The sequence below is a fragment of the Macrobrachium rosenbergii genome, chromosome 12, assembly GCF_040412425.1.
Source record: "Macrobrachium rosenbergii isolate ZJJX-2024 chromosome 12, ASM4041242v1, whole genome shotgun sequence".
In the NCBI taxonomy this organism is placed as follows: domain Eukaryota; kingdom Metazoa; phylum Arthropoda; class Malacostraca; order Decapoda; family Palaemonidae; genus Macrobrachium; species Macrobrachium rosenbergii.
In genome coordinates, this window is record NC_089752.1 from 31,664,547 (window position 1) to 31,681,158 (window position 16,612).

Here is a 16,612-nt window from a genome sequence, read left to right on the forward strand (position 1 = left end):
TATATATATATACATACATAAATACATACATAAAGTGTGTGGTGTGTGTACTTATGTATGTATGTGTGCACGTACATACATACATACATGTATGTGAATATGCATTTATCAGGCATTCAATGGTACCGCAATGGATATTATCATATGGTTCAAATTATAATGGCTCTTTTAAGAACCTGAACACTAACATGACAAGTCATGCAAAAGAAAATGAGACAGGAGCGAAGCTGTTGTTAATTGATGATATAACTAATATTACTAATTTTGTGCAGAATTGTACAATACCTCCTATTACAAGACTACAACAATTCTGATTACTTCATTTGACAAAATAAGCATTAACACCATGTTTTGAATATGGATACCAGCTGTAAACTTTGGAGTGAAAGGTATGCCTCTTGTTTGCGCACTTAAGTTTCTCCATTCTAGTAGAAATATCAGAGAGACTTACTCGACGGTCATGATCACAGTCACAAACACGAGCGTTCAAAATGCTGTAAATAACGTCACTATTGCTCATCATAACCGCACAAGAAAAATGATTAACATAAATTAACACTGTATTATCAAGAACACCAACACACCATGAAAAAAAGAATATCAAACATACCACATTTAGATTGTCAGTTAGAGTTGTAGACTGGAACACCAAATGTACGTCAGTTACCACTGGCTGGGTGACTGTATTGTAATGCGACACTATCTCCAACCCTCACAGCTGTTATGTGAACATGAACTAACCTTATAATGCGCGGCCACCTAAAACCATTGTGCGCGAACAGAGATCTCTCTCTCTCCCGCTGTATCTGTCTCCCTCTCATAGTCTTCAGCTTCTGGTGCAAGACATAAAACTGGGAGCTGTCGATAGGCCGCATGTATCTCTGGACTGAGCCAAATAAGGAGTCTCTTCTCAGGCATTACGCGCATGTTAAATCTACCAAACCTCGGCAAGGCAGCGGACTCTCCCTTTTGCATAATGCACGCGGGGAATTTTCCGTCGATTTAAAGAGCCTCTGGAGGTGCGCGCGCCCGAAAAGGGTGAGCCTGTGTACCATGTCAAAAAATGCAAGCCATAGCATAGTTAAGTTTACAGTCTACCAGTCCCATAATGTGTAACAAGAGATGGTGAGGAAAGTTCCCCAGGAGTTCACAGTCTGTTTTCTTTGATCCTCTCTAAAGGAATTTATTAATTATTAAAGAAAGTATTTTCTCTTTTTATCTCCAAATAATATAAAAGAACATTATGTAATCGTAGTAAAATAAAAAAGATAATGGAAACCGCCAAAATTGCTAACAGTGAGCTCTAACTTACCTCGTCAACAAGATACTGAGCAAGGGGAAGAAGCAAGGGGAACCTGTTTGGAAAATATCCACGAAGAGGGAGCTGGGTAAGGAACCGGACGGAGAAGGGTCACGAAAATAACACCATCCACCGAAAAAGCACAGGTACAAGAGTCCCTGTATAGTATCCTAAAGATTGTGTCTGTACCTGGCAGCGCCAAGGCGTGCGGGATGGGGGAGTGGGGAAGGGGAAGAGAGCATTAGCCCTTCACTGGAATACAAAGAACAGTCTTGTGAGTAATACACTTCTGTCGTTGTGTACAGACCTTTAATTCTACAGCCTCTTTATGGTTATGAGAACCTCCAGTGTAGAATTAAAAGTAGTTAAGTAATAACTTTATGGAGATAGAGAGAGACTGTGTTTTCAGAAAGTAGTTAGGGCAACATGAACTGCAGTTGTCAGGTTTTTGTTTGTGTTCTTTCAATTACTTTGGAGTGGGAAAGGGACGAATAATTCATTCATTAGTAGACGAGCTACCAGGCCTTGAGCAGATCTAACGATGGAACAGAGAGAAAGGATGGTGAAGGACAAGGACAACAGAATAGTGAGGAAGTCGAATTCCATAGCTTCAGCGCTATGAGGCAGGGGTCCCCAACCTTTTTGCATGAAAGGGCCACATTATCATTCCAAATACAGATGAGGGACGCATATGAGAATTATCCTTACTATCTGAGAAAGTTCACATTTATTTATATATAATTTCGTTTTAGAGTTTAGTTTAGGCTTAGACTCATATGCCAGCTATTGCTAAATAGGTATTATTCCTATAACTAAAAAAATCTTAATAGTAGCTTATGTTTTATTGTACAGTTTGTTCCAAGAATAATGAGTTATTGAAAATTCTATTTTTCTCATCTTTAATGGGAAACTTGATGCTGCATCTTATTTACAAGCTTAGCAATATCTATTTGAATATTTGTAACAGAAAGCCTCAAAATTTGGTGAAGATGCCCATCAGTAAGCCTAGATCTAAGTTTCGATTTTACTAGTTTCATTTTTGACAATGTTTGCTCACAGATGTATGTACTACCAAAAACTGAAAACATACCAACAGCAAACTTTTTTAAATGAGAATATTCTTCAGGTAGGCAGGAATAAAATTCCAAAAGGCAATTGTCGATGTCGTTCCCTTATAGTATAAGGGAACAACGTCGACAATGACCACGATCCTCGTGAAATGGTTGCATTCAGCTTTCAAGATGGAATAAACCAACGGTATGCTAAAGGACGTTGCAACCGTTGGTTTGGGAATCAGAATTAATCTGTCCTTCTAAATTATTTTGTGCAAGGTCTGCACATATTAGTTTTCCAACACTCAGTGATGTTTATAGCTATGAGTAAAAGAAATTACTGTCTGTAATATTAAGTTTTAATTACAGCTAACAATAACACTTCTATAGAGAAATCTGCTAACACCTCTGCTACCAAAGCATTATCACTCATACCAGAATAAATACAACCAATGATCATGATAATTAGTCATACAAAGCTCATGATAATCACAGGAAATTCCATGGAGGTTTGAAAAGGCGCTTCTTCTATTTTACACCAAATCTATCCTTTTTTTCTATATTAACTTTCCCGGATGCATTTTATGATTTTTTTTCTGAGTCCTTACAACCGGATGTTTCAACCTAGAGTATTCAGAATGATAATGTTTTGGGGTGGGGGAGGGAGGTTGCTTGGATTGCTGGTTTATCTCAGTCTATTATTCATAACGTTAGTAATCCGAGTTAATTTATGAATAACATTTTGGTACTAATATAGAAATTCAGAGTAAAAACATCCCTAGTTCTCGAGGTGCACTTATGATGCGACTGAAGTGTGCTGGCTGAGAGCAAAGTTCCAATTGATATTAATCTTTCATGACCATAAACTTCGTTTGGTAATACCTGGCTTGCATACATCTGGAAGATGGGTTTTGATTAATGTTTCAGTTGTGGGAAAAGAAACAAGGCTTGTGGGGGTGGGGGCGGTATGCGGGAGGAGTTCATTCAAGTTGAGCTTTTGAAGAATTAAGTCGAGAGGAACACGGGAAAGAAAAGTGGCAGATCTTATGTCAGAGAAAGTAAAAACGAAACCCGCATTTCATTCTAGAATTTAGAACAAATGAATAGCTAAAACGCCTGCTGCTTGATATTAGTCTCACAGATTGTAATGATTAGTTATTCCTGTGTGCGTATTTCTGATTGTGTGTGGGAATTTATATATTGCAACTTGCGACTGGGGCCTTCTGGAAAGTCTCCCAACTCTATTTATCTATGTTTTACTTAGCACTTTACCTCTGCGTTGTTTGATAAATCATCCTCTATTGAGAATGTGAAAAAAAATCTCTCTCTCTCTCTCTCTCTCTCTCTCTCTCTCTCTCTCTCTCTCTCTCTCTCTCTCTCTCTCTCTCTCTCGTTGTAAGAATCGCTAGAATTAGGTGGACACTTAATTGAAGGGCGATAATGATTATGTTAGAGCCTTAAATTAGAAAAGTTATTAATAAAGTTACTAAGATTAATAACGTTGATTACATAACTGCGTCAAAAGTAAATGATCACTTACGGTTTCCATAAAAATCACGGTTTTAATTTTTTAAGGATTCTAAAATTATTTTGATCCCGCGTGAAACACAACAGTATATAGGAGCGGGCCTCTGGGAGGACTACATCTTTAGTATTTCAGACAGACTAATATATAATAAACTCATGCTGTCATTTATTTAACAAACAGTTTCAGTTGTTACACGAGGTTTATCAAACCTAAGAGTGCATGTATTGTGTGAGTATATATATATATATATATATATATATATATATATATATATATATATATATATATATATATATATATCTAAAATAAATCTAATCCTTTGGGCCAGCCCTAGGAGAGCTGTTAATCAGTTCAGTGGTCTGGTTAAACTAAGATATACTTAACTCTCTCTCTCATATATATATATATATATATATATATATATATATATATATATATATATATATATATATATATATATATATATATATACATATATACACACAGTATATAAATACATATATATATATCATGTATGTGTGTGTATATGCGTGCTTGCCGTCCCTCATTGGTAGAGCATTGGACCCACATTTTCAAGGTCCGTGGTTTGATCCCCTCTTGACATGCACCAGACGACCCAGCTGTGATTGGATACCGGATTTAGCTGGTGTCAATGAAGTAGCATAGGCTAGCACCCTCGTCCCTAGAGACCTGCTGAGAATCGGGAGGCTCTACCCTTTTATGCCACCCACTCTAAAGGGGAAACAGATATATTGTAAATGTGTATATATATATATGTATATATATATATAATATATATATATATGTGAGTGTGTGTATGTATATATATATATATATATATATATATATATATATATATATATATATATATATATATATATATATATATAAACATATCTTCGCCCCTTAAAACTGAAGTTGCTCCAAGCTGTTCCTATAGTTTGCCTTAATTACTTTGTTCAGAGGTTGCTAGGCCATGCGGCGACTCCGATTGTCAGTTGTCTACCGGGAGAAAAATTCATTGCTTAGGTCAACAGAAGCACAATGAGTTGTGGCGAAAATGCCTATCTCGGTTTTATCTTCTCCAAAAAATCCAACCCCTGGCCCTCTTGGTGTCGAGTTGAGTGTCATGACCTTGAGAGAGGCAGAGAGAGGAGTATCAGAAGCTTGGAGAAAGAGGGTGAGGGAAGACAACGGGTTAGAAAGTCACATCATTGAATTACAGTCCGGATCGTCAAAGTCCCGTGACTGAACTTTCAAGGATATTAGACGACGAATGAAGATTGCAACTAGACGCTAAGACTAAGCGCGAAGGGTGAAAACTGGTCCTGTTGCATAGCAAACATATAAGGAGATTATGAATAAAGAAAAGTTTAAAGAAGTTTTTTTGTAGAACTCGCCAGCTCCTTTTCCTACGAAGAAGAACTTTAAGAATATCATATATTTGAAGGTGCAGTTAGTGGCTCAAGTATAGGCTCCCACTGCCGAATTCTGTGCTGAACTTCGTTACCGTCATCGCATTTTAAAAACAAATGGATTTAAGATGAAGCGATTGCATTGTCCAGTTCTTTCGTAATCTGATTGATGTTCTTGATACTAAAACACTAATTAACTTATGTTTAGGATAATTTCTTACGGCGAAAAATAAACAGAAAGAAAAAAAATTTACTATTAAAAGAATTAACTATTAGATACCTGCTGCTGTATATTTTATCGTAGGCTTTTCCATTTTTGTAGTTATATCAAAGAATGTATGCATAATCTATTCTGTGGGATGTTTGTCCTATTATTATTATTATTATTATTATTATTATTATTATTATTATTATTATTATTATTATTATTATATGGAAGAAAGTAATCAGCAAATGAGTTTTGGTTATTGTTCAGTCAGACAAACAGACAGACAGACAGATCATTGTATGCATAAGAACGTCCTTGCATTCTGCATCAAGCAACCGCACGCAAAATCGTTTCTCGCGTCCGGAAACCTCTTCAGTGGTTCTAACAGGAGGTTTTATGACCGGGAGAGGGAGAAGCGGCACACGCCAACATCCTGTTCGGCCACGTGAATTTGGAGCTGGCCCAAAGCACTGCTGTCCCCTTTTTATTCTTTTTATTCTTTTCTTTTTTCTTTTCTTTCCTGTTCCTCGAGAGGTATAGATGCTTCTTAACGTTCTTCATTAATGCAACTTTGTGGCGCAGTATTGTTATAGTTTTTCCTGTTGTTGTTATCATGGTCATTATTCCATGGCAATTATTTTATTACTATCATTATTATTATTATTATTGCTATTATTATTATTTTCAGGATGAAATTGCGTTTGTATATGTATATATGTATATATATATCTTCTTCTTTTTCTTTTAACGTGCTTTTATTCCCATTTTTGTATGGGGTAAGCACGATGCCTTCTTTTGAAGGACTTTTTGATTTGGCTTTGGGGTAGACCTGTGGTCTCGATCGGCTGCCCTGCCTGACATCGCTTAGACCCCGGTACGTATGTTTCATGTATCATACCCGACCCAACGCCCTTTCTTCCCAGCAGCGAGAAGTTATTGCGCGGGTATGGCGAGAGTTCGAGACGTGTGAGATGTTTGCTATGTTTTTAGAAGGTGTTGTAGTGGCTTTGTTTTGTGTGTATTTAGTCTGTAACATCCATTTGCTTTTTAAGCAAACCTATCCGTTGATTACATATATAATCCCGGGATGTCTACACGGATAGCAAAGTGTCTGCCTCTCTTGATCAGTCGGCTGCGGGTTTGAACCCGCGCCACAGACCTCTGAAGTCCGAAGCTGCTGCTGTAACCGACTAAACCATCGAGGCTCATATATATATATATATATATATATATATATATATATATATATATATATATATATATATATATATATATATATATATATACACACACACACTAAAACGCAATGTATAGTAATATATTTATTTTTCAAAGTATAATAACAGCAGTATTTTGGTAACTAACTCCCTGTTTTGGCTCGCTGTCGTCCAGCCCGGGTCTGGCCTCTCTCATCACTGGCCCCAAATAATAAGTTTGGAGCAAAATGGGGGTATCTTGTCCCGACCATCGGTAGGGTGCATGACGTCCCTAGGATCTAGTCCTCTCTCATACATGTATATGAATATATATACATATACATACATATATATGAATAAATATATGTATACATATACATATATGTGTGTGTATATGTGTGTGTGTGTGTGCGTGCGTGTGTGTGTGTGGTAACGTTTTGACGATAATATGAGAGAGGACTAGACCCTAGGGACGTCATGTACCCTACCGATGGTCGGAACAAGATACCCCCATTTTGCTCCAAACTTATTATTTGGGGCCAGTGATGAGAGAGGCCAGACCCGGACTGGACGACAGCAGGCCAAACAGGGAGTTAGTTACCAACAGACTACTGTTATTATACTTTGAAAAAATAAATATATGACTAAAAATTGCGTTTTAGTGTGTGCATGTGTATGTGTGTGTGTGTATATATATATATATATATATATATATATATATATATATATATATATATATATATATATATGTATGTATATATATACATATATATATATATATATACACACACATGTACACGCTTACATGCATGATTGTGTACACTGTATTAATGTTGAAATCGCCATTTAACACTGGAAAAATGTTAGATTTCTGAAGAAGTAAAAATATTGCCACAGTAAAAGAACGTTCCTCCCGACTCCACGACGCGGCCACAAGTAAGCCCTTTTCCATCCTAGCTTGGCGTGCTTGCCATTTTTACGAGTGCACAAGTGTTGCTTATTTTTAACCTTTGCCATCTCTGAAGCATGAAAGAAGGTGTTCTAATGGAGCTTGGGATATCTCTGGTAATTGCCCAGATAATGGTACCATAAGTCATTATACTGAATCGTAAAACGTGATCGAAAAAAATGGTAATTGAAAACCTTATTTGGCATTCATTCCCTATAATGATTTTTTTTTTTCTTTTTTCGTTTTACTGAAGGCTCACGTTTCACACTACCTCACGTTGCCTGCCGCGTGGGTGAAATAAAAAAATGCAGAGGAAGAGACCTGTAAAATGGTTTCTCACAGAAGAGAAAACAAGGTACTGGCTGGATACAGTCTGGAATAATAGTCACATAACAGCTAGAAACCGGATGAGAAGTACCATTACGTGGAGGTTTTCATTGCTAGAACCGAAGTCGGGTTCAATATCAGCCAGAAGAATAGCGACATTTATTCAGGAATTCGCGAAAAGAAAGTCGAGAAAAGCTGAGAGGAAAGAACCCAAAGAAAGAGGAGAAATATATTACAGAATAAAAACGTAGGAATAAGGAAGGAGATAAGGAGGAACATCATAGATAAGTATAAACACCTAATAAGATGGAGCATTAAAGTCAGTAATGAGGGCATGGAAGAATACGAAGTAATAATATCAAAAAATGTTATGCTGTCTGTTTACAATTTACGTTTAGTCCACTTTGACTTTCACGCACACACATTCATATATGTATACATTCCACCATACGCTCTTTTCCATTAGAGGTCAGTGCTCACCTTCTTATGGATGACTATGGATATATATATATATAATTGTGAGTATGAGGAAGTGCGTGCGTGAGTGCATATTAATATTGAAACTTACCGTAGCTACTACTATATGTCAATTCTTTTGTTTTTCAGCGTGAAAGTAAATATTTTACAGTGTGAATAAGCATCGTAATTGCGATTTGGATACTGCTGATAATTCTTGCCTTATTTAATTGTATATACATTTATTTGTTTATTGTTTTCATTTCTTTATTAATGTGTTTATTTCCCTGAGAAAACTCTGTCCATTTACCGTTCAAAGGACTTTCGTTGTGAAAAAAATAAATTAACAGAACGAAGAGAAATGAGGTATAATGAAACAGAGAGAAATATGTAATGGAAAACTTGAGTAGCAAAGAAACAAAAATGTACATAAGTAACGGTGAAGTAGTGAAGGATGCAATTGCCCCTTGGTGACACAACGCCGATTCTGGTCAGTCAGGTCCATTCCTCAACATTAGAAACATACGCACGTACTGACACACACCCAGCACACTCGTGCAAGCACCACACAGACACTCGCAAACACACACGAATTCTGGACTAGTACCGGTTTTTGTCCTAAAAAAAAAAAGTTTCATTCACGCTTTAGTTGTGTATATTTTACTTTGTTAAAGATCTTTCATGCTTTTTTACTTTCTTGAGCAGGCAATGTGCATGAATTAAGCTTTAAATTGCGGTAAAGTGAAGAAATGCTCGCTACGTTAAAGAGGAGTAAAAATTATGATAATTATTAACAGCATTCTCTCGCGGTCCTGTCTCATAAAAGGTGAATATAAATTTCAAGTAATGTTCTTGTTTATGATCTTCTTGAAATTTGATTTTGTAACTCGCAACTCAGGTACCCTTTTAGCATTAAATAAAGGTTCTATTTTATTTTGCTTTATTCCTTTTCGTGGGTGACTCTGGTCTATAATGTTTAGCCATATGTGTTTTTACAAATTTAACTTTCCTGGTATATATTTTCACACACACGCACACACACACACACACACACACACACACACACATATATATATATATATATATATATATATATATATGTGTGTGTGTGTGTGTGTGTGTGTGTGTGTGTGTGTGTGTGTGTATGCAAGTATTAATGAGTTGGTAGGTTATATTTTAATGGTATGGGGTAAACGCAAGAATTTTAATGTGATTTTGAGTGTATAAGAATGTAGTATAAATAGTTATAATTATGTCAGTGAGTTCTTAATACTGAACAGTTTGTCGTGTCTGTCCTATTCATCTTATGAGTCCCTTCTCTCTCTCTCTCTCTCTCTCTCTCTCTCTCTCTCTCTCTCTCTCTCTCTCTCTCTCACACACACACACACACACACACACACACACACAGTTACTGTTAGGAATTCTTCATGAATTTGGCCCAATTAAGTCACAGTTGCATTGAAGAAGGTAAATAGGTAAGGATACAAGCCTGGAGATGGTGAAAAATATGGCGAAGACTTGTTATATGTTGCAAATTAGTGTGATTAGTTTGGCTGCAGCAAATAGTTACCATTTCAGACATCGTAATCATCATCATTATCACCATTCGTAGTTTATATCATCCTTGTCATATTATTGATTTTACCTTCGACCTTGGCGGCTTTGCCATTATTCTGAAATACTCGCTTCTGCGATATGTAAAACCTTCGTCTTTTTTCTCTATCCTGCATCTGCCTGAAAAAACTCCGTTTTCTTATGGCGTCCTTGAATGTTACCTTAGGTGTTTTTGCTCGTTGGTCGGACTGACAAACAAACCCGCCTGAGCTCTTGAATGATAAACAAACCCACCTTAGCTCTTGAATGATTAAGTGGTGGTCTCTGAGCAAGGATGTTGTTCATCCGGTACTCTTGATCCCATAAAATACTGATGGAGACAATCGTTACATTTAATCAGCGAGATAATGGAATATTTTTCATTTCCATTCTATTCGTAGACTTTTCCGTTACGACGCTCCTCGAAACGAAGCAATATTGGTTTTGATCTGACAGTCAGACTTGAAGGTTTCTTCCCATCTCCTCCTCCTCCTCCTCCTCCTCGCCTTATTTCTATGGAAAGTTTGCCAGTTCTACTGGGAGTCTTGCTATAGTCGCTGTAACGTCCTTCGGCTATAGAAAAAGGGTTTACAAATTAGTGCTGGACCTTCAGGCCTTAGAGGGACTGAGAGACAAACATCTTAATGAGCAGACAGCTTGCTTTACTAATTACAAAAATTATTAAAAGAATCGCAGTGGTCATATATATATATATATATATATATATATATATATATATATATATATATATATATATATATATATATATATATATATATATATATATATAGCTTACCCCATATAAAAATGGGAAAAGGCACGTTAAAACGAAGAAGAGTATATATATATATATATATATATATATATATATATATATATATATATATATATATATATATATATATATATATATATATATATATATATATATATATATAGTCTAGTCATGTGTAGTTTTGACACAAATATTGTATCCAAGGGGATACCGTTTTTTTTTATAGACATATGGTTTTCATGCTGACGAGGAAGCAAAACCAACGACATTGGAATCCATTCATATGGTTCCGCAAAAAGTATACATACGATAAGTGTTTTTGGGTGAAATTTCTCTACAGGTTTCATCATTCAAAGGACGCCATTGATTAACCAAAGGCTTTTGAACCTGTCGAGGGTCATGTGGTCTGCAAGTCTTAGTCTTATGGCACATATCTTGAGGCAGCTGTTGTTGAGGACCAGCCATGAGGCTTTGGAGTTGTGTAGCAACAGGTTTTTTTTTTTCTCTGAGTTAGCAAAAGCTACAATAAGGAGCTAGGCTTCGGTGACGTGGTCTAGTTTTGGCTGGAGACACGAGAAATCCTTTGTATAGCATCACTATGGAATAAAACCTGCTTCCAAGGACAGTTTTCTCTGTACTGAAGTCCATGATAATGAAAATAGCGAATTAAAGTTTGGTTGACCTTACTTATTTAACTAATAGTAACCATCGGCTGCGCCTGTTTACTTCAGCAGAGTTCTTGAGTCTTCCTCCAGGCACTTCTCTGCCCTGTGTCTCGCCTCATGTCAACCCATGTGGACGTCTGGTTTAGCGTCGTTTTGGGCACGTGACCCTTAGATGTGTCTGAACCCAAAAAGTCATTTATTTCCTTGCCCAAGGGGATTCTTTGTCTTTCGGTCAGTTTTATGAGCATGGGGCAGTTAGCACCTGTTCTTATGGAGAAAATGAGATATGAGATTGTTGTTTTAGCCATTGTTCGTGGTGCTGTTACTAGTGCAAAGTAAAAAGAGCGATTGGGCGCTGCAGAGTTTCAGGTTAATCGACTCCTTCAGAAATAGTAGATTTTAGAAGTTCGATCAACGAAGTTTCAAGATTTAACAACCGGCTTTCTTCATAGCCTTTCCATAAATAATAGTGTTGAGCGGTGGCTCCTGAAAAAGTGATATCGTTTTTTATAAAGGCTCTTTGCCTCGGGTTTTTCCTATATACTGTACAGGCACTCTGTGAGGGTTGGTGTATTATTCCTTCCTTTGATTAGAAGCTCTAGGTGTGGTTTTACGACCACACCTTAAACATCGTCTAAACAGTTACAAAAAAAATGATAGGCACCGTGTAAGCCTGTTGAAGAGGCTTCGGTCTTAGGTGTAAATCCTGAAACTAATATAGAATTGCACACAAGCACACATATATCGTCATACATCTAATATGATACATATATGTGTGTGTGTCCGTACGTGCGTGTGTGTGTGTGTGTGCTCACGTAAATAATTGTAGTTTGACGGTGCCCCTAAACTGTCAACCTCCCCTTCCCTTTGCCATCAACTTTTTAAGACCTGAATCGGCCAAAAACCCGTTCTCTGGAAAAATTTCAAGGCTAAATAATGGCTGGCATCCATATGGTTAATATAGATTATAATTAGGTTCTGTTAATTTGTAGCCTGTTATTTTTCATTATTTATTTATTTAGCGGTCATCAGAACACAGGAAAAGCGTTTGTAAGAGATGCGTAACGTAGTTCCATCAGCGTTCTCTTTAAATGCCAAGTTATAAATTTGATTTATCAATACTAGTGAAGATATGAATAGTTTGTAATATAGTTGTTTCTAGTATCTGTAAAGCCATGAGCAAGCTTAACTATATTAATCCTCATAGATTACATTAGTTTTGCATTTCTTAACGACTGGTGTTCCGAGCATAGAGTTTCATACCTAAAGAAAGTTGCAATTCTCTACCTATTCTGGAAGACAATGAGGTATTCATTAGTACAAAAGTGGTTTTAGTCAAAGGTACAGCATACATTAGTTTTGTGCGCGCGCGAGTCTGTCTGTACCTGTGGTGAGTGACTTAGATATACAGAGAGAATTTCTGTTTCAAGTTTCAAGATACTGACAATAAAACAAGATCCAGTTACTGGACATAGCAGCTAAGTCCGGCACAGGTAATCACCATTTGAAGTGCACCTGTCCAGACACCAAGACTAAGATTCTAGGCAATAGAGACCTCCGGGCAAGAGTTGCGGTGAGCTTCGACAGGTTAAATACCTTCAAGTGTTCCAATGATTTCAAATTATAGGGTTCACTTTCACTTGTGGTATTGGTTTTAGGGCAGACAGGCTTTGTTAATATTACCTCTGGGGCGTAATGGCATCGCATTCTATTTGTTTTTATACCTCAGACCCAGTGACATCTGTCTTTTAATTTTACTTGTGGAACCTAATGGTATCTAACCTAATTGTACGTGAAGGTATAAAGGCAAACAGCTCATTGATATTGTGTGTGTTTTATGTCTGAGGGGTAGTGCCATATATATATATATATATATATATATATATATATATATATATATATATATATATATATATATATATATATATATATATATATATATATGAGGTCTCATGGCTCAATATTTGTTGTTAGTTTTGCGTAACAGGCACCAGGACACCTGACTTAAGAGTTCATGCTTTGTGTTTGAATTAAAGAACTCCTTTGAAGTTGGTTTTGCGTCGGAGACCTGATGGCATTAATTAAACTGATTAGGTCTTTTGACTATGTGAAACAAGCAAATCCTAAGTTTACTTGAAGGGTTCAACGATATCTGTTTTTTTTTTTTATATGTAATCCTGTGTCATCTAACATTTTTATTCTTTTTTATGTCTGCTGCCCAAAGGCAACTAACTTTTTTTTTTACTTTTAAGCCGAATGATATCTGACTCAGTTTTCATTTTATTTTCTGTTGTTTTATGTCTGAATCGTAATAACATGAAACTCTTTGATTAAATTTTCGAGGCTTAAAGCGTTTACCTTTTACATTGTTTTTACTCTTTTCTTGGTTTTACGCACGATACCAGTGAGATTTCCCTCACCATTTCATTTCATTTAACTTCTTGGGTTCAGTGTTTGAAGATCAATATTATTTTTTACGTCTGTCTGAAATATAGTAGCTTCTAACTCGGGACTAGTGAAAAAATATCTTTTTATTTCTTTTATACTATAACCAAACAAAACACCTTGATTGTTTTAATGCATTCACTTCTAGACTCCAATGGTATAAAGTTCCTTCATCTGAAATCTGAAATCTGAATTTCATATATTTTATTTTACTTTAACTGTACTCGTTCTATAACATCTTTTTCCACCCATATATATATATATATATATATATATATATATATATATATATACACATACATACATATATATTGTTTATCTGCATTTGCGAGAGCCATGTTGTTTTCAGGATTATAAGCTCTTTATGCAAAAGTAGAAGTTGAGTAGAGGCTCCGACAGCCCGTTCTTGCCGAGCACTTTTACGTTTTGTTTAATGCTCTGACACTATTTTTTTTTTTTTTTTTTTTGTTTCCGTGTAAGGGCTATATCTCAGCCCATCAGCAACTCTTCCCTCCAACCTAGTGAAGTAAGTGAGGTGAGGGACAAGACTAGACTTTTTTACGCTAGGAACCTCATTCTCTCTCTCTCTCTCTCTCTCTCTCTCTCTCTCTCTCTCTCTCTCTCTCTCTCTCTCTCTCTCTCTGTATGTCGATATATATATATATATATATATATATATATATATATATATATATATAATATATAATATATATATATATATATATATATATATATATATATATATATATATATATATATATATATACAAGTGCCTAACACTGCCTCTATCCTAAAAGCGATTGTGTCTTCAGCCTTGGCCTGAGGCCCACTTGCTGATGTTTGTTTTACTGTTAGTTGTCCACCGACATGTTTCCCTCACAGATTTTGTATTATTCAAGGAGATCAGGTGTTTGTCAAGTTCAGCGTATATACGCGCAGTTTGCATGCTCGGCGCTCCGAGGCAGTTCTCTGGTCCTTTTTATGATGACCGCCTCATCGGACAACTACAGTTAAGAGAGAAGGATTCTGCAAATCCTAATCTTACAGGGACGACTGGATTTTAACCATTGTCAATTATACTCAGAGACCTGGTGATTTTCGGTGCAATAAATCAGTATGACGAGGTACCCATTGACCTGATCTATCTATCATTAGCTAGTTACCTGTCTATCTGTACGTACATTCATCTCTATCTGTAAATGGACTGCTCTTTGGATAAATACCTGCACTCACACTTAGGTATCTACTTGCATCTATACTACATGTATTCCACCTACAGTATGTACCTGTAGATATGAACAAAGGTTACAGTATTTATTTCTTATTAACATCCCAGAAATGATATCCGCTTCTTATATTTTAGGAGAGAGAGGGAGAGAGAGAATATGTTGATGATTAGGCCTAAATCAAATCTTGACGAAAATGATCCACTTCACATTTTATTGTTAACGAAACATCCTAGTTATTATAATTATATATGTAGAGGCGCCCCAGTCTTCTCAGTAGCTGTCATAACGAAAGATTATCTTTCACATTCTCTATAATCTTCTGATTGGTATATGGTCAAATAGGAGATAGATGTAACGTGTATCCTGTGTGTATAATGGGCCACAGGTCCACATATTGATGCAATTTTGTATTATATACAAAAGACCTGGTGTGTTTGAAATATTATTTACGAGTGTACTGTAATAGAAAAGTAGTATCCCACATAACCCCCATGTGCATACTAAATATATATATATATATATATATATATATATATATATATATATATATATATATATTATATAAATTCATACATACATACGTATATTGACCTTACTGTGCATATATCGATGCGAACACAGATTATTAAACAGCCAGTTTTAATCATAACTTTATCTTAAAATAATATCATTCTGAGAACTTTAACATTTTGAAAGATCAACCAATTTTAGATGAAGTTTCGCCAGAAAAAAAACTCCAACCTATGAACGCCTGTCTCTTAAAGCCACGAAAACTCCGTTATAATCTTTCATAAATGTCAGTTGAACAAGTTAATGCTGAACTTTGCGAAAGATGTCCGATTGTGTTCATGAACTGCAACTCAGTTTTGAATTGTCTTTTTTCGCCTGAGATTGCATCTTGTGCATATAATATATATATATGCCTTTTTACTCACACATGTGCATATATATATATATAATATTTATATACATATATATAGAGTATATATATATATATATATATATATATATATATATATTAATATATTTATATTTATATATATATAATATACATATACATATATATAAATGTAAATTGATATATATATATATATATATATATATATATATATATATATATACTGTATATATGTATATATATATATATATATACTGCTCAGTATTAGGCCATTTCCCATATAAGAAGGTGGCTTTATATAAGAAAGGACAATGGTCACTGCAGCAATCATACATTAATGGATGAATCTTGGACTATGTATTCAGTACTTTCCAGGTATGCCTCTTCGTCTTCCATCATTTTTAGGACTGTTCTCCATTCTTCCCACATTATCGAACCGTCTCAAAACATTCTGAAAAACCCTTTCACCAATGCTTACATTTTTATATAATTATATTTGTAAATACACGTACAGTATTTATGTATTTAGTTATATGATTTTATACATACACACATATATATATATATATATATATA

The 16,612-nt window shown here is 35.5% G+C and overlaps 1 protein-coding gene across 5 annotated transcripts in view; it reads right to left on the reverse strand.

Annotated features, from left to right (window-relative positions):
* The window catches only part of LOC136843606 (proton channel OtopLc-like), a 228,025-nt gene that overhangs the window by 115,941 nt on the left and 95,472 nt on the right, over positions 1 to 16,612 (reverse strand). For 2 of the 5 annotated variants that reach the window (XM_067112098.1, XM_067112094.1), the window contains exon 1: positions 742 to 901. The exons of 1 other annotated variant lie outside the window; for it this stretch is intronic. In XM_067112098.1, coding sequence (XP_066968199.1) covers positions 742 to 875 — 134 coding nt within the window. In that variant the 5' untranslated portion in view covers positions 876 to 901. Of the gene's footprint in view, positions 1 to 610; positions 902 to 16,612 lie in introns of those variants that run through there. 2 more of the 5 variants (XM_067112097.1, XM_067112100.1) reach the window with 2 other exon arrangements.